The sequence below is a fragment of the Furipterus horrens genome, unplaced genomic scaffold (genome assembly GCF_987537825.1).
Source record: "Furipterus horrens unplaced genomic scaffold, mFurHor1.1.pri manual_scaffold_2, whole genome shotgun sequence".
Lineage (NCBI taxonomy): Eukaryota > Metazoa > Chordata > Mammalia > Chiroptera > Furipteridae > Furipterus > Furipterus horrens.
Genome location: NW_028327172.1, coordinates 139,238,836 through 139,257,959, shown reverse-complemented (window position 1 = coordinate 139,257,959; position 19,124 = coordinate 139,238,836). Strand labels below are relative to the sequence as shown.

General features: G+C 37.8%; 1 protein-coding gene across 6 annotated transcripts in view; it reads left to right on the top strand.

The window, feature by feature from the left end:
• OPTN (optineurin) overlaps positions 1-19,124 on the top strand; it is a 44,671-nt gene that overhangs the window by 16,368 nt on the left and 9,179 nt on the right. For 5 of the 6 annotated variants that reach the window (XM_090266534.1, XM_090266529.1, XM_090266530.1 and 2 more), the window contains 7 exons: positions 2,058-2,128; positions 4,134-4,268; positions 11,116-11,218; positions 12,414-12,529; positions 14,189-14,338; positions 14,706-14,799; positions 16,111-16,269. In XM_090266534.1, the coding sequence (XP_090122660.1) occupies positions 2,058-2,128; positions 4,134-4,268; positions 11,116-11,218; positions 12,414-12,529; positions 14,189-14,338; positions 14,706-14,799; positions 16,111-16,269 (828 nt within the window). The remainder of the gene's footprint in view (positions 1-2,057; positions 2,129-4,133; positions 4,269-11,115; positions 11,219-12,413; positions 12,530-14,188; positions 14,339-14,705; positions 14,800-16,110; positions 16,270-19,124) is intronic. The other variant, XM_090266533.1, reaches the window with a different exon arrangement.

The following is a 19,124-nucleotide window of genomic DNA, read 5'->3' as shown; positions in this document are numbered from 1 at the left end:
ATTTTCTTTTCCTTTTGCTTTTTCTCCTCCTCATTTTTCTCATGGGACCAGAAGGTAAATTAATGAAGCCTGGTTTTCTAAGCAATTCCCCTTAGATACACATAAAGGAGCCCTACATAATTTCCATTGCATGATCCAAGAGACAATATGAGCATTACCTTGAAGGAAGACTCAAGCTACACATTCATTCATCTAACAAATTAGGCCCTCCCCCACAGTACTGGGCATAGTGCCTCTGTTGGAGATACAGAGGTGGCTAAACAGGCATGCCCCTCCCAAACTACAGAGTTCAAAGCTAATGAGGAAAGAGATAAAATGAAAAAACCCACAAACAAATATAAAGTTGCTGTTTTTGAAAAGTGCAATGAAGAAATAACGTATGTGAGACAATAATGGAGAATGTCATTTCTGTTGGGGGCATCTTAGGACACGTTCTCTAGACGCAGAGCCTGAAGTGGGGGTATTTGTGCAAGTGATTGAGGGAGTGATCTCAGAGCCTGTAAAGGAGAGAGGTCAGGGGGATAAGACAGGGAGAGAAGCTGAGCAAAGAAGCTGGGGGTTCAGAATTCTAGTCTCAGCCTGAAACTTAAGAAGAGATTAATAATAGAAGAAAGTTTCATACCAGCTTATGGATTTAGTAAGACTTAAAAAGAGTCTTTATCATTGCCTTGACTGTGTAGCTCAGTCGGTTGGAGCATTGTTCCTGATACACTAAGGTAGCAGGTTCAATCCCTGGTCATGGCCCACAGAGGAATCAGCCACTGAATGCATGGATGGGTGGAATAGCAAATCCATCTCCCTCCCCCCTCTCCCCTCTTCTCTCTCCTCTCTCCTCTCTCCCTCTCCTCCAGGTTGCAGGTTTGATCCCTGGACAAGGCACATATGGGAGGCAACCAGTCAATGCTTCTCTCTCACATCATCAATGTTTGTCTCTCTCCCTTCCCCTCTCTCAGTCTGGATGGATGTGGTTTCTTTAATTCCATGGTTGTCAGACTTCCATTCAACTCGATTTCTGATGGTTCTGAGTGATGGTTGTTCTGTAGTTTAGTTGTAATTTTGATGTGACTGTGTAAGGAGGTAAACCATGTTTACCTATGCCACTCCCTTGACTGGAAGAGGCTTCTTTCTTCAGGGTGCATATGTTCCCTCACTAATGAGTGACAGTTATTTTTAGTGTAAACCTGTTTTTCTTGACTTGCTTCTGTGAACTGGAAAGCACTACCCAAGATTTAGGAAGAGCGCACACAATCAAAATTATCCAGAATATCTTTGTACATTTTTGAAAGATTATTCTGCTACCACATTAGAATAGAAATGTCCTTTAAGTCATTTAAATGGTCTTATCTTCTTGTTTCCTAAATAACCCAAAATACATAGGATTTCTAATAAGCTGACTTTGTGAGCCTTGTCACAGAAAACTGCCTCTTTTTCAACTTTGCTTCAGCAAGTTGTAGCATTTTGCATTTCAGAGGACTGTACAGGGAAGGTATGTAGAGCTGTCACTAGCTCTGTGTGACCTTAACCTAGGAAAGAAGAGGACTGCCAAGGAGAACAGGAGATAAGCTTTCATGTTATGGGGTCAGGTTGACTGTGCTGAATGAGGAGAACGAGCTTCATCTAGATATTTATAATCCTGACAGGACATGTCGGGTGAAGGAAGGGTACATTTCCATTCCAGTGACTGAATTTATTTTTTTAATTTTTAAAAAAGGTTTTATTTATTTTCAGAGCAAGGGGAAGAGAGGGAGAGAAACATTGATCAGTCAGTCAGTTCCCTCTTGAACACCCCCAACCAGGGACCCAGCTGGTAACCCAGGCACGTGCCCCAACCAGGAATTGAACCCGTGACCCTGTGGTTTGCAGGCTGACACTCAATCCACTGAGCCACACCAGCCAGGGTGCAGTGACCAAATTTAAACATCTCACATTTAAATGTTTGGTAGGCTCCTTGGATTGTCTGTCATCAAAATTTTTAATCTTTTGCCTTTTTCTCTTTCGATAGAGAATATGTCTTCTAGACATATTGTGTTAAATCCCTTTCATTTCTGCTTCTACAGGAAGGAGAAGATGTGGCAATGAGAGAAGTCAAGAGGAGTCCCAGGCCCACAAGAGTTGATTCCGTTGACACGTATGTGCAGAAAGACTACGACTGTTGGACAGGCAGATTGGGCAGCCTTGTCACTCCCAGGTCCCCACTGGGAGGTCAGACATCATGGGCTGAAAAAGTCATTCCTTATTAAATTATACCAGGACCTTTTAAGAATGTTCAATTTGAATGCTATTTAGTGTTACAAACAAAACTGGCAGAGAGTGAAAACAAGGTTTCGTGCCTTCTTAGGCTAACGAACCCTCACCATTCAAGGTGTTTTATCTCCATCAGATAAAAAGTGATAACAAATTTGTTCTCAGTCAAAAGATCTATGTTTCCTAACTTGCATACCAGTGCAGTTTGAGCTGGACCAGGCTGCCCCCCTTGTGAGCTATTTCCATTTTCTCTGCCCAGTTCATTCCTGAGTACAAGCCAAGGTGACTAACACTACTGGGTAATCTTCTATCACAAGGACTGTTACTGCTGTGAGTTTCTGGGTGTTTCTTGAAACTACTCAGATATCTTACCTGTGGAGTCTCCAGTTCACCTGTCCCAGGGGTCAGAGCAGTCTTGCTCTGAGAAATCACCCAGGGACCACTGTGGGATCAGGCAATGGGTTTATTGAGGGAAAAAGGGGAAGGGGGTGGATGGGAGAGGCAGCTCCCTGACTTGACTCAGGGGCCTGTAGGAGCAAGGGGAATGGGGAGCAAGGGAAGGGGGAACGGGGAATGGGGACTCAGGTAGTCCTTGTGGGCCTGTAGGAGGCCCACCTGCACTTCTGCAGGTGCCTTTTTTATACTTGTCAACCACACATTTTGGTGAGGGCAAGTTTGCTTATCAACATATTCAGTAGGTCATTTGCACCTCATTGCTCCCCCCGCCCCCCCCCCCCCCACACACCACGTCAGTTAACATCGGGCTAGGTCCATCAGCATTTCCTCTGGGAACTCCAGCCAGCACCAGGTTGATTAGAATATATCAGAAATCCAGGTGTGCATTCTAGCTGCCTCCATGTTCTGATAACAGGTATGTAAATAAGTATCAGATAATACTCTTTCCTCAAGCAGGGCAGTTGGCATAAATGAATATTCCTTTTTTTAGTTAGAAATCCCTGTTTTTCCCCCTATTGCTTTTTAATATCAAAGACTTTACTGGAAGTGGTGGGAAGGAAGAAAGCCCTGTTTGACATTTTCAAGCCATTTCCTCCTCATTAGGTCTACCGGCACAGACCACTTCCTCTTTCGAGCCATACAGCTTTTTTTTTTTTTAATTGCAGCTTCTTTGTCCTGTTTGAAAGTATATCAAGGAATAAGAGATTGATTTCTAGGTTTGGCGTTTGAGTTTAGGAGTCAGGAACCAGAATTTACTCCTGGTTGTTTATTAGATGGGTGAATTTGATAGGTTACTGAGAGGGTAGCTGCCATTAGCATCAGCATAGTCACCTGGAATGTTTAGTTGTAGCGATGGTTGTGGGTTTTTTTGCTTGTCATTGAACTGCCTCTCTATTTAATCACATTTTGAAATCAAGAGAAATATTTGACATACCAACAGTGCCTACATTCCTCTGCTCTAATTATTTGAATTTCTTCTCCACTTGAGAGTGAGATGGCTTCTGTCAAGTTGGAGAAAGGCGGGTGGTCTGCGTGTCACCTCCGGCAGCATGGGTGCTTGTGTACTTTGACTGTGGTCCTCTTTGAGACTAGTTCTCTAGGAAAGTGGGCACCAGAAAACAGGACTACCTCTGCTCTGCTGCTTCTGTGGGTCCAGTGGTCTGGTGGTGTGAGCACAGTGACTGCGTGGAGGAAGTGAGCCTGTGCATTGTAAGACAAGCCTACTCATTAGTCCCCACTCTCTCCCAGGAAAGCATGGGGGCCTGTGGCACTAGGGGGTCACAGGGACAGTTGTGCTTGGTCAGTGAATGAGAATTAATTGGAGAATGTTCTGGAAAGCAGGTCCTTCAAGTTGGTTCCAGCTATATTCTTAAACTTTTGACATTTTTGTTTTCCGATTAAAACCTTTTAATCTTCATACCATCTTTATGTAGGAACAGATCTGCAGAAGGTACCAGGAATTATTTGGAATCTGAGGAACTAACTGTGAGTCAGCTCCTGCTCTGTCTAAGGGAAGGAAACCAGAAGGTGGAGAGACTTGAAAATGCACTCAAGGAAGCAAAAAAAAGGTATGAAATAGGTAACTTGAAATATGCATATGTTGCTTTTTTAACAGCTTTTTTGAGATAGCATTAAGATACCATACAATTCATCCATTTAAAGTGTGCATTTTGCCTTGGCCGGTGGGCTTAGTTGGTTGGAGAATCGCCCCGTAACAGAAAGGTTGCAGGTTTGATTCCCAGTCAGGGCACATACTTAGGTTGTGAGTTCGATCCCCAGTCTGGGCATATATGGGAGGCAGCCAGTCGATGCTTCTCCCTCACATCTGTGTTTCTTTCTCTCCCTGCCTCTCTCTCTAAAAGCAATGAAAAAATGTCCTCTGGTGAGAATAAAAATAAATAAAGTGTACTTTTCAATGGTTTTTAGAATATTCAGAGTTATATAGCCATTATCACTTTATAATTTTAGAGGGTGTTTTTCCCCCTAGATAAGAAACCTAGTATCCATTAGCACTCATTCCCATTCCTCCCAGTAATCTGCTTTCTCTTTGTAGATTTACTTATAATGGACAGTTCCTATAATTAGAATCATATATGTGATCTTTTATGATTGGCTTACTTAGTGTAATGTTTTCAAAGTTTATCCATGATATAGCATATATTGGTTTTTCATTTCTTTTTGTTGCTGAATAATATTTCATTGTATAGCTACACAACATTTTGTTTATTCATCAGTTGGTGAACATTTGGGTTGTTCCCACTCTTTGCCTATTGTGAATAATGTTTGCTCTAAATGTTCATGCACAATTTTTTGTGTGGACGTATGTTTTAAATTCTCTTGGGTGTATCCTTAAGAGCGGAATTGCTGGGTCATATGGTAACTGTATGTTTAATATTTTCAGGAATTATCAAACTGTTTTTCACAATAGCTGCACCATTTTACATTCCCACCAGCAATGTAGGAGGGTCCTAATTTCTCTGCATCCTCAACACTTGTTATTGCCTGTCTTCTTGATTATGGCCATTCTCATGGATGTGAAATGGAACCTCATCGTGATTTTGATTTTATTTCCCTAATGACTAATAATGTTGCATTTTAATTATGTTGTGTCTTGGTGTGGGCCCCTTTAGGTTCATCTTGTTTGGGATTCTCTGAACTTCCTGGACTTGTATGACTATTTACTTCACCAGGTTAGGGAATTTTTTGGTCATTATTTTTTTACATAGGTTTTCAATCTCTTGCTCTCTCTCCTCTCCTTCTGGCACCTCCATCATAGGAATGTTGGTATGCTTGAAGTTGTCCCAGAGGCTCCTTAAACTATCCTCATTTTTGGGGAGTGATTCTTTACCTTTTTGTTGCTCTGATTGGGTGTTTTCTGCTTCCTTATCTTCCCAATCTCTGAATGGATCCTCTTCTTCATCTAGTTCACTATTGATTCCCTATAATGTATTCTTTATTTCAGTTAATGTGTCCTCATTTCTGACTGGTTCTTAATTATGTTTTCTAGTTCTGTTTTTATGTTTCTTAGCTCTTTGTTGAAGTTCTCATTAAGTGTAATTACTCTTCCCCTGAGTTCATTGACCATCCTTATAACCAGTGTTTTGAACTCTGCATCTGGTAGATGGCTTGTCTCCATATTGTTTGGTTCTTTTTTCTGCTGTTTTGTTCTGTTCTTCCATTTCAGATATATTTCTTTGTCTCCTCATTATGGCAGCCTCCCTTTGTTTCTTTCTAGGTAGAACTGCTACATTTCCTGGGCTTGGTAGGTGTCCCACAGGATCCAGTGGCATAGCTTCCTCATTTACCTGAGCTGGGCACTCCAGGTTCCCCCCACCCATGTGAGCTGGTACACCCTCCTGTTGTAACTGAGCCTTCATTGTCAATTACTGTTGGCACATCAATGGGAAGGACATACTCCCAGGCCAATTGACCACAAGGACTGGCTGCAACCACCCTGGAGGATCAGCTGTTCAGGGGCCAGCTCTGCAGAGCAGGACTGACTTACTTCAGCAGAGTCTAACCCTTGAGTGTGTTGCTTGTGGAGGTGGTCGGTGGTGCTTTGATGTAGTCTGAAGCTTTCCAGCAGGTGTGCTGGCTCTGAGGCTTCTGGGAAGTGCAGGCCAAGGTCAGCCACTGCCTATGTCCTCCCCAGGGCCACCCAGCATGAAGTACAGAGGAATCTGCAGATGACTGCTGCTACTTGTACTGGACGTGAAGGTGTCCAGGAGAGGCCGAGTCATGAACCAAGACTGGAGGCTGCTAGTGCTGGACTTGGGGCCACTTAGCATGAGGTATAGATGATGCCAAGGCCAAATGCTGCTTGTTCGAGAGATTTTAGGAAAGTCTGAAGCATAAGGCAGGACAGGCCATTCATATGGAAAAGCCACTAAAAATAGCTTGGATGGGCCCACAAATTGAGTGGGGCGGGCTCTCAGGGAATTACCAGGGCAGGGCAAACAGTGTGAGCCAGGTTGATAGACTCGGATATGGTGCCCGCCTGCAGGCTCTGTGGTGAAAGGGCTCAGAAAAGGAGCAGTGGCCTTTGCCAGCACTTTTGCCTGGGAGTGAGCTGCCCCTCCAGCTCTCAACCTAATGCCAGATAATTCAGTTCCTCCCTGTGTGTCCTTGGTGCCTTTCGAGCTGCTGCTGCAGCGCTGGAGCTCAGAGCGAGTCTGCTGGTTTTTGCAGCCAGAAGTTATGAGGACTTCTCTTCCTGGCACTGGAACCCTGGGCAGGGGACCCTAGTGTGGGGCTGAGACCCCTCACTTCTCAGGGGGGACCTCCGCAGCCAAGATAGCCCTCCTGATTTTATCCACCACATGAGGGTGTGGGACCAGCCATTTCTGTGTCACCACCCCTCCTTTCAGTCTTAATGTGGCTTCTTTATATCCTTAGTTATAGGACTTCTGATCAGCTAAATTTCAAGCGGTTCTGAATGATGATTGAGCTGTAGTTCAGTTGTAATTTTGATGCGGTTGTGGGAGGATGCAAGTACTGCCTTTTTTCTCAAATAAATAAGTTAGTCTTCAATCATTTTCATTAATAACTAGAAACAGGTATACACAGTTTAAAATTCATTCTAAAAAATCTTAGGTGATTTGCAGTGGTGAAGACAATAAATTTGTCTTACTCATTGTTTACCAAGATTAATATGTCACATTTTTGTGTTTTCTAAACAAACTTAAACTGACAGCCAGTAAGTAGAGGGTAAGTGTGTAGGAAGTGTGGTCCAGGAAAGTCGAGAAGTAGCAGGGAATAGTCAGCCCAAGATGGAAAATTTGCCCTAGAAATCTAACCTAAGCTGTAATTCAGATGTGTGTCAGTCAGCACCCTGCTGAAGCGTGAGTGGGGTGTGGGGGCTCTCCCTGACCCTGCACCACTGGCTCTTAACCCACTTACTTGCTTAGTTGGGAACAGTGTGCACCACTTAGGTTTCACAATTTGTAACAGATACCAATATTACTTTATTTTTATCTCCGCTAAGTTCCTTTTTAAAAATCAGTTTTGCATTCATATAGTTTAAAGAATTGGTGGTTGTATAAGCTTTTTATGGAAAAAAAGTATCTCCTTGACCAAACCTCCCACCTCCTTTTCCTGTTTCCCAGACAACCACTTGCAACATACTTAGCTTGTTCTTTTGATATTTACCTTCTTATATCAGGCTTAAATGGCCACCTAAAATTCCCCTCCTATTTTAAACATTGACCTCCCACTATGAAGGATGGAGATTTAACTTTTAAGTCTTTTACCCCCAATTATTGTCATCACACACATACGTTTCTGGACCCTTCTTCCCCTCTGGGCCCAGTTCTTAAACTGATTACAGTATATTGAAGTTCGGTTAGGTCACGAATCAGCGTGTACATTACTATGTCACACACACCATTCTCAGTTAAGCTGTGCTCTGTACCTTGACCACTTTTCCTTTTTTATACTTTTTTTTTTTTTACCTCTATACAAAATTGCCATTTTAAGTTTTGCTTATTTACCCCCCTACTCTTTCCCAATGAGTAAGTCTCTCAATATGTTAGTACTGTCCAGTAGTAGTCTCTTCTTGTAGACTTTTCTCCTGGAGCCTGGCCTGGTTGCTTTCTGGGATTGCTGCTATATTTCAGTTATCTTGGAAACCCCCTTCGCCATCATCCTGGGGAACTCCTGCAGCTTTCCTGTGTTGGATCACCTGTTCCCTGAGTCCAATGTTTTTCTTACTCTTTAAAAAAATTTCACTCTGGCCAGGTGGCTCAGTTGGTTAGAGCATCGTCCCATGCACCAAAAGTTTGTGGGTTCAATTCTCGATCAGGGCACATACCTAGGTTATGGGTTTGATCCCTGCTTGGTGTGCATACATGAGGCAACTGATCGATGTTTCTCTCTCTCACTCTTCCTTTCTCTAAAATCAATAAACATATCCTCAGGTGAGGATTAAGAAAAATTTTTTTTTCTAATAGGGTTCACCATAGCGCTACTAATTTACTGAGAAAGAATATATGGGGAGGATAATTTCTAAGATCTGCATATCTGAAAATCTCTATCTTCATACTTTATGGGTAATTTGGCTATATATAAAAATCTATACTGGACATAATTTTCCCTCTGAATTTTTAATGCATTACTTTATTGTATTCTAACTTTTGATATTATTGCTGATTCTTTATGATCTGATTTTTAATCTTCTGGAGTGAAATGTCTCTTGTGTTTAGTTGCCAGCCTGTTTTTCATGCTGGCACTTGGTCTCTCCATTTTGCAAACTCGTGTCCTTCAGTTATTGAAAAATGATCTAGAATTAATTTAGGTATAATCTCTTATCCTCAATGTTCTGTTTTCTGTTTTTAACACCACTCATGAATTGAACCTCCTGGACAAATCCTCTAATTTTCTTAACTGTGCTCCTCTTTCCGTCCCTCTTCTCCTGATATATTTGATCAACTTACATGTCCTTTTTTGGAGGGAGAGTGGGGTCTTTTGAATGTTCTGTTGTAATAATGTTGCATTTTGTTACCATTCTAATGTTTCCTATGTCTCTAAGGATATTAATGATAGTTTCTCCAAAGTTCCAACCTACACCCCAGCATACTCTAATTTCAGTACATTGCTTTTGTCTTTGTTTATTTGCCTACTTTTTGTCTGTTTCAGTTTAAGATTTTCCTCAAATGTCTGGTAATTTTGGCTACCTGATCAGATGTAAGAGGGGGAAATTAGAAGCTGTGTGCATGTGTAGGGGGATCTGGCTGGGAGGTTTCCTTGGGGAACCCTGTGTCAGAGACTAATCTTTTCCCTCCTCCTGGTTACATACTCCAGAGGAGACTCATCCAGTATCCTGGGTAGAGAGTACTTTTCTAGATGCAAGGATTCTATGTATATTTTTTTATTTATTAAAAAGTATTTTAATAATTGAGTTTAGCAACAATAAAACAATCCAGTTTATTTTAAAATTTTTTGCATGTGTGATGCTATCATTGGCTTTATATTTTACCTAAGGTATGTCTACTTTGCCATAAATCAGCAACGACATTATGAGTTGATCCCAACGTGTCATCACTGTCTTCAATTCCAAATGACTCCCCTGCTACCAGAATCTCCTATGTAAATAATGGTTCTCTGCAAAACCTTGCTTTGAACTCACAGTTCACGTATCCCAAAACCCAACTGCATTTGTGTTCTATGGGGGAAAAAATTTTTTTTGAGGTAAGTGGAAGACTAAGGGTCTTAGCATTGTGTATGTGAGCTCCCCTCTTTCAGTAGGAAACCCAAGCCCTCAACTCTGACTAATGAAGAGTCAGTCCCCTTATTTTACTGTTTTCTAGTTCCTTTTTTTAAAACCTCACTCAAAGATATGTTTATTGATTTTAAAGAGGAAGGAACAGAGAGACAGGGAGAACATCACTGGTTGCCTCCCATACAAACACCTATCTGAGTTCGAACCAGTAACCTTGGTGTGTGGGATGATGCTACAACTAACTGTGCCACCTGGCCAGGGCTCCCTATTCCTTCTTAAAGACACTCCACCTTCTTCCCCATACCCAGAGATACCTGTTGACACAAACTCCTGAGCCTTTTAGGTCCCACAGTGCGAGTTACATCCTGGCTCTATTAACTTCAGACCCCGACTTTCTGGTCTGCCAAGTCATTCCAACTCTTATCTATGCTTGTCAAATCTTATACAGTAGTCCCTCTCTATATCGCAGTTCACTTATTGCGGCCTCACTGTATCGTGGGATTTTTAAAAATATTATATTTAATTATTTATTGCGTATTTTTCGCTGTATCACAGGATTTTGCGGTACTGTATGCATATGTTGTTAAAGATACGTAGGTTTAAGAGTGTAGAATATGTTTAAGAACATAAGTAATGTTTATAAAAGTGTGGAAAAGGTTAATAAGGGACTGGGAATGGTTTATAAGTGTGTGGGAAGGGTTTATAAAGCCTTAAAATATATATAAATACTAAAATAAATGTAAGGTTCCAACTTCACAGATTTTCACCTATTGCAGGGGGGTCTAGAACGTAATACCCATGATAAGTGAGAGAATACTGTATTATTTTTTTCTCCCTTTCTCTTTGTTCTTATAGGTATATAGCTCTTTAAAAGTCATTTTAATGGGGTTTGAGTGGGAGAAAAACAAGTCTCTGTTTCCTTTGCATTGGGATAGCTTTCGTGTGATTATGCTTCAGTGGAAAAATGTTGCTGCATTTCTTTGTTCTGGGGACTTGTAAACTTAGATGGGTCCAGAAAAGAAAAGCCAATTTTAGGGTGAAAGCTAAACTAAAGCTAATACATTGAATGCAAAGAGATTTTGCAAACCCTTGATCCTTTATCCAAATTTTGAACATTGTTCCTTTTGGTGCTTCTGCAATTGTTATTCCTCTTGAAGCCAAAGAGAAATTAATTTTTCTATATTCTATAATTTTTTAAGAGTTTCAGATTTTGAAAAGAAAGCCAATGATTGTTCTGAGATTGAGACCCAGACAGAAGGGAGCACGAAAAAGGAGGAAGAAGAGGAGAAAGACACAGAAACAGTGGGTACTAAGATTGTAAGACTGCTCTCACACCCAGGATGGACATAAGAGTAGTACAGAACCCCTGGAGTTGAATATTGTGATGTGTTATCAGCTTTAGAAATATAGAAATAATTTTAATATTGAATATTTTCTTTTTCTCTCATATTTCCTTGCCCTGATTTGAATTTCATTAATTGTAAATTGCAGTGAGATGTATTCCTATCCCAGTGATTTTAGGAAATCACTCTTCTACCTCTTCTTGACTGATTTCTTCTCCTAAATTCTTAAGTGAACAGGCCTGCAAAATGAGAAAGGAATGTTGTCTACTACTTTATTATGAGATCATTTGAGGATGTGGCTTGGAAACTTGAGTAGAAGTGAAAAATTTTGGTTCTCTCCCAGTACTGATCTGAATAAGATAGTTTAAATGAGAAAGGGTCATGCTTATATAGTCACTGTTTCATGGCAGCTCATTGACTGTCTTGGAGTCTGCAAACAGTCTTAAACCTGGGGAAAGTTGAAGCCAGGAAATTATAAGAGAAACAGTAGCCCATGCAAAAGGCATTTACATAAAATACTTACTTTAGCTAATCCATTTATATAAATATATATTGAATGCCTACTGTATATATGTCACGTTCTGGACTAAAATCCCAACTTTCTAGAGAACAGAGAACATTTAAAAAACTGAGATGAAGAGACAACCTGTGAGTAATAGTACCTAGTTGACTAAAACTAATTCGACAACCAATAATAGAGAAAGAAGTACTGAGACTTCCAAGGCACCATAAAACTCAATGACAAAAATTCTAGAGCTGCCAGGAAAAAAACAGTACAGCAAAAATAGTTGAATAAACTAGAAACCTAAATCAGCCAGGAATATGGGTTTGAGTTGCTTTACTGGATAAATTAGATTGTATTTTGACACTGCTGTGATCTGTGATACCTTGAACCATGATCAGGATTAATTTCAGTTATGATAAAGTTATTATCACAAGTGCATCCCAATTGATCTATCAATGTTCTACAAGGAAACAGAGTTGTAACCAAAACAATTTTTTCATACAAGATACTTGGGGCATTCATTGTCAAAGGTTTAATCAATTCACCAGTCAGTCTTAATGGGAATGATTCACACTATTTCCTCACAAAGAGGTGCATTTAATCTCTGATGCGAATCACATATGTGTGTTTGGGATTTCCTGTATGACAGTTTGGAAGTGAAGTGGAAGCCTTAAACCTTCAGGTGACAACCTTGTTTAAGGAACTTCAAGAAGCTCATATGAAACTAAGTGAAGCTGAGCTAATGAAGAAGAGACTTCAAGAAAAGTAAGAATGAGAGATGAATTTTATCTTCCATCAAAAAGTGTACATTTTTACAAAATATATAACTATAAAAAGTTTTGTTGTGTTACTGACTAAAAGAAACATAGGCACCTAATTAAAATATGAATTCAGAAAATACTAATGTTCAGGTTAATGTACAGGTTAATACATAAGCATGAAGTACTTATGGTAATGTGGGGTCATGGGGTGGGGGACTCTGATTCTGCTGTTTGGGGGCATTTGTTAAGCATACTAGCCTATATGAGGACCTGTAAAAAGCAGTGAGCTGGATTTCCTGTGACTTACGTGAGCTGACAGCATTAATGTGAACAAATATAAAAGAAAGCTGAAAAGAGCAACAAGAACTTGAGTGAGATTAATTTAGGGGAAAAAAATTCATTTTCAATCATTTATAAAGGCTAATATATAAATTGAGAATTTCGCATTTGCTGGTTTCTCTTGATGTAAGAAATTACCCTGAAATTTAGGAAAACTAAGTTGACGTTGTTCTTTTGGCTTAGTTGGCAGACATTTCCAGTATAACATACAAGTGTATGTTCCCTTGAGTTATACTTTCCAAGCCTGGTATGGCATGGCAATTACAGCTAAGGATTTTGGACAAACAGACCTAGGTTGAAATATGGATCTACAACTTATATGTGGTATTAACCTTAAGAAAGTTTTTAGTTCACTTCTCTAGCCTCAGTTTTATTATTTGTAAAATGTGTGTTGTAATTCGTACATCATAAGGTTTTAAGTGAGATAATGTTTAACATGCTTGGCATTGATGCCTTGCGCACAACTATCATTGGTTCATATTTGCTATTATTATATTAAAGTTCTTTTTCTGATCTTTAATGGGCTTTAGACACTTCCTTTTCCCCTTTTGAATCTTTGTCAAGAGTCATAGTCTTTGTGCTCAACAGAATCCATGACTTTCTAAAAGACAAAAGATATACATAAATCACTATACAAGAGGTATCTTTAGCCAATTACTACTTTGATCTGTGACTAAATAACAAAAATATATTTGCATGACTACTTAAAACAATTATTTCAAGTGGGCAGTAGCTTGTGTGATTTACATCTGTGCTTTTTTATGTTAGGCATAAGGGTTCAGAAATACATAATTTTTTTTTTTACAGAAAAGAATCTGTACCCTTAAAATTAATTTTTATTAAATTTATTGAGATGACATTGGTTAATAAGATCATATAGGTTCTAAGTGTACATTTCTATGATACTAAATCTGTATATTGCACTGGGTGCCCACCACCTAAAGTCAAACCATCTCTGTCACCATAAATTAGGTCCCTTTCACCCCTACCCCACCCCCTCCCACTGCCTTCCCTCTGGCAACCACCTCCCTGTCTGTGTCCATGAGTTTCAGTTTTATAGTATCCCACATGTGAGAGAAATCATGGTTCTTAGCTTTTTCTGACTGACTTATTGTACTTAGCATAATATTCTCAAAGTGGCTCTGAAATACTACTCGTTTCTAGTAAAGAAGCAAGGAGGATAAAATATTTTATTTGTACTGCTAAATCCTTGAGAAATGCTATCCTAAAATTCTTTGTGTTTCGTACATAATCTTGGGATTTGTTTAAAAACTACTGAAAAATGAAGGAGCATTGTGTATCCTCATATTTTGATCTTTCTTAGATGTCAGGCCCTTGAAAGGAAAAATTCTGCAACCCCATCAGAGCTGAATGAAAAGCAAGAGCTTGTTTATAATAACAAAAAGTTAGAGCTACAGGTAGAAAGCATGCGATCAGAAATCAAGATGGAGCAAGCAAAAACAGAAGAAGAAAAGTGAGTATGCTGTGACTAAATGGCCACTTGCTGAAAGAAGACAGAATAGCTCTTTTATATAGATTAGAATTAGGATTTGAGAATACACTTGAAACTTTTCTCATTTATTTGAAGAAATAGTAGGAGACTTTTCTGAGGAGATAAAATTTAAGTTTTATAATAACAAAATTATGAAAATTACTGGTAATCTTATTTTGACTTTTTGGAAAATAATTGTTTTGTTTGAGAATAAGAAAATAGTTGTAAGTGGTGGGATGGTAAAGGCAGGAGAAAAGATTTTGTTACTTGTGTGTTCAGAAGAATGTTGGCAAGACTGTAAGTTTCTATATTTTCCCCATGATTCCACTCTTAATTTCTTTTTAAACAGGTCCAGATCAGCCATTCTACAGCTGACACACAACAAGCTTCTTCAAGAATACAGTAATGCATTGAAAACAGTTGAAGAACTAAAACGGAAAGAGGTACTCAGAAAAAATTACTTGGATAGCCTAGTAAGGGACAGAAACTGTTGAACATTTAAATGGAAAGTAGTTGTATTAATCTTTAACTAAGTCTGGTTTCAAAGGCGGTTTTTCAGTTTATAATTGATTTCTTATGTCTAAGTGCTTATAACTTCTGATGTTCCATGTATGTCCAGGCATACCTCAGAGATATTACGGGTTCATCCAGATCACTGCAATAAAGCAAGTCACTGGATTTTTTTGGTTTCCAAGGGTATATAAGTTATGTTTGCACTATACAGTAGTTTATTAAGTGTGCAATAGCATTATGTCTAAAAAATGTACATACCTTAATTTAAAAAATAGTTTATTGCTAAAAAATGCTAACCATCATCTGAGCCTTTAGCAAGTTGTAATCTCTTTGCTGGTGGAGGGTCTGCAAAGCACAATAAAGCAAAGTGCAATAAAATGAGGTATGTCTGTATACTGTGCTTCGTGTACAAACGTGGTGCTAATGTTCTGCAGGCAGGGAGTAAAGTTTTAGCATTTCTCACAGTGGATGAGTTTGTAAGAGAGCTAAGAGCGCGGGCTCCTCTCTGAGTAGCGCAAAGTGAGACTGAGGACTGGGGCTGGAGAGGCCATCTACTGCATGGAACTCTTACAAGTTTGCCTGCTGTCAGTGAACTTGAGAGCCTGGACTTACCAGGCTGCAACCTAAGTCAGTAATAATGCCCAGCACGGTATGATAATTTTTAACATCTTGGATAGATATGTGAAGTGATAAATGTGTTAATTAACCTGATAGGAAGGATCCTTTCACAATCTTATTATACATGTATCAAAACATCACATTGTATATTTTAAATATCTTACTATTTTATTTGTCAATTTTACCTCAATAAAGCTGGAATAAATAAAGATGATGGAAGCTTTGAATTAGAAGGGGTCTTTGAATTTATAAACTTATAAATATATTTTTTGTTTTTCATTTATTTTTTTAATAAATTATTTTTAATTTAAACATTTTTATTCTTTTCCACTGACTTCACAAAGTAAGAGTAACATGAATGAAAAAGTAGCAATATTAGCAAGTTAAAATCTCACTGAGATCAGGGTTAGTTATAATTACCTTATTTTAGTATTATCTTTTTTAATTTTTGTTTTAAATTAGAAAAGTATTATCTGCAAGCCATAAGTTAAATGAAATACAGCTTTCCAAGTATCATTGTTAATTAACAAAACAGCTTAGAGCCAATCATTTTTTTAAAATGTGTTACTAAAATATATTGAATTATTTGAAAACCATTTCTGAAATAAACTTGTCTTTTTCAGTCAGAAAAATTGGATAAGGTGGTGGTGCAGGAACTAAATGAAAAACTGGAACTGGCAGAGAAGGCCCTGGCTTCCAAGCAGCTCCAAATGGATGAGATGAAGCAGACCATCGCCAAGCAGGAGGAGGACCTGGAAACCATGACCATTCTTAGGGCACAGGTACCTTTTGAAACATGAGCTACTTATATTCTCAAATGGGAAAGAGCTGGTGTTTAAAATATGTTTTTTTATTTTATATTATTTCCATCAATATGTTTTTTGAAATGTTTTAATGGAAGTATATCATATATGGAAAGTGCACCAAACTTTTTAATGTTTATAACTCAGTGAAGTTACTGTTCTACATTTGATAGATAGTTGGATTATTTCCAGTTTGCAGCATTATAATTAGTTACTGTGACATTTTTGTGGGTGTCTCTTTGTTCACCTGTGCATTCATTTCTGTTGGGTACACCTACAAGTAGAATTTCACCTACTAAGTTTTAATAGATAATGTCAAACAGTTTTCCACAGTGGTGTACCAAGTTTTGCTCCCATCAACAGAGCATTCCCACTGTATTATCAGTACTCATACTTGTATTATTAGTAGTTTTATTTTTGCTTTTAAGCATTCTGGTGGGTATATAACGATGTCTCATTTAATTTTCATTTCCTTGATGGCTAATAAGATTGAGTACTTTTTCAAATGTTTACTGGCCATCTAGGTATCCCCTTTTGTGATGTGCCCAATCAGGTCTTTGCCCATTTTTCTTCTGGTTTGCTGGCTTTTCCTTAATTTTTATAGGAGTTCTTTTTATTCGTTGCAGATTTTTTCACTCTGTGATTTGCTTTTTCACTCTTATAATGGTGTCTTTTGAGGAACAAAAGTTAATTTGTTATTATAGTCCAATTTATCAGTTTTTCCATTTATGATTAGTACTTTTTGTGGCCTGTTTAAAAAACTTTCACTACATCGAGGCCATGAAGATACTCCCCTATATAGTCTTCTGAAAGTTTTATTATTTTGCCTTTTACATTAAGATCTAGAAACCACCTGGAATTAGCTTTTCCATAGGTAGATAAAGGTAAAGATTAATATTTTTTCCTATATGAATATTCTGTTGACTTGGCACTATTTATAAAAAAAGGCATCTTTTCTTAAGTACTCTTTGCCATATATTGTGTTCATGTACCCATGGGTCTATTTCTGGACTCTATATACTGTTCCACTGGGCTGTTTATATATCCTTGCTCTGGTACCATACTGTCTTGACTTATTATAAAGCATCAAAAGTTTTGAATTCTGGTAGAATAAGTTTTCCTACCTCACTGATATTCTTCAAGAGAACTTTAGGTTTTCCTTCCTCTTTTTATATAAATTTTAAATACCACTTGGTATTTTCCACATACAGTAAAGCTTACTGGGATTTTGATTGGAATTATATTAAATATGTATCAATAGATTTGGAGATAATTGACATCTTTATGACACTGACTCTTCCAATCCATGAATATAGCATATCTTCTTTAATTATACTTAGTAATATTTTTAATCTTCTTAGTAGAGATTTTGTTCTTTTATTTGATTATTCCTAGACATTTTATATTTTGATACTATTATATTTTTAAATACTTCATTTTATAAGGGTTGCTGTTACATAGACATATTCAATACAATTTATTTTTGTATATTGACTTTGTATGCAGTAAACTTGTTCGACTCACATTTTAATTCTAATTTTTCTGATTTTTTTGGACTTTGTACATTAATGATATCATTTAAATAATGACAGGTTTTTTTCTTTTCCCCTTTTAAGTATTTTTATTTTCTTTTTCTTTTCCTTGCCTTATTGCACTGGCTGGGACCCCAGAACAATGGTATATAACTATGGAGATGGCAGACAGTCTTGCCTTGCTCCCAGTCTCAGAGACTGTGCCTTCAACATTTCACTAATAAGTGTGTGATGTTTGCTATAGGCTTTTTGTAGGTGTCACTTATCAGACTTAAAAATTTCCTTCTATCCTTGTTTGTCAAAAAATTTTATTTTGAGTAAATGTTGAATTTTATTTAAGAAGAATTATTTCCTTTATATAATGATATAATTAGGTAATTATATCTTTTTTCCCTTTAATCTACTCTGTAGCAAGTTACATTGATTTCTTAAATATTAAGAAATTAAAATTATCCTCTCTATATATTGCCAAATTTGGTTTGCCCATATTTTATTTAGGATTTTTGTATCTATATTCTTAAGTAAAGTTGACCTAGTTTTTTTTTTGCTAATGTACTTGTCAGGTTTTGATATCAGGGTTATGCTGGCTTCTAAAATCAGGTTAAGACACATTTCTTTTATTTTTCTCTGGAAAAATTTGTATACAGTTGGCTTGTTGTGACTGTTTTGGCCTGCTCTGGTTACTGGTGGGTGGAGTACTTGGAAAAGTTTATAGGTGAGAATACATCCTGCCTGAGATTTAAATGTCACAAGAAAGGGGGAAAACCCTTTTTCTTTCTAATTAACTGGAGATATCAGAGGTGGTTTTAGGATGATTAGGTACCAAAATATTCTTATTTTTTAATTACATAAATACTATTACTCATTATAAAATAGAATTTTTAGACTGCAGAGAAATGTATAGAGAGTGGAAATCCAACCCCCTCCCCCAATTTCATTTTGGTAAGTATATAATAAGTTTTTTCTGTCTTTATTTTGCTTATTTATTTGCTTAACTAAAAATGGGATCACACTATACCTTTTTTACTACAACACTTTTACTCATGATATATCTTGGATATATCTCCTTGTTACTACTCAAAGTCATATATTATTTTTAATGGCTACATAGTGTTACAAAGTGTGTATTACCATGATACATTTAACCAGTCTTCTGTTGACATGTAGGTTGTACCAATATTTTTGCTATTATCAACAATGCTGAACTGAACATTCTTGTATGTCTTTGTGCACTTGTGGAATCTGTATTAAGATATATAAGTGGAATGGTTGGGTCCATTGGGTATGCCTGTTTTTAAGTTA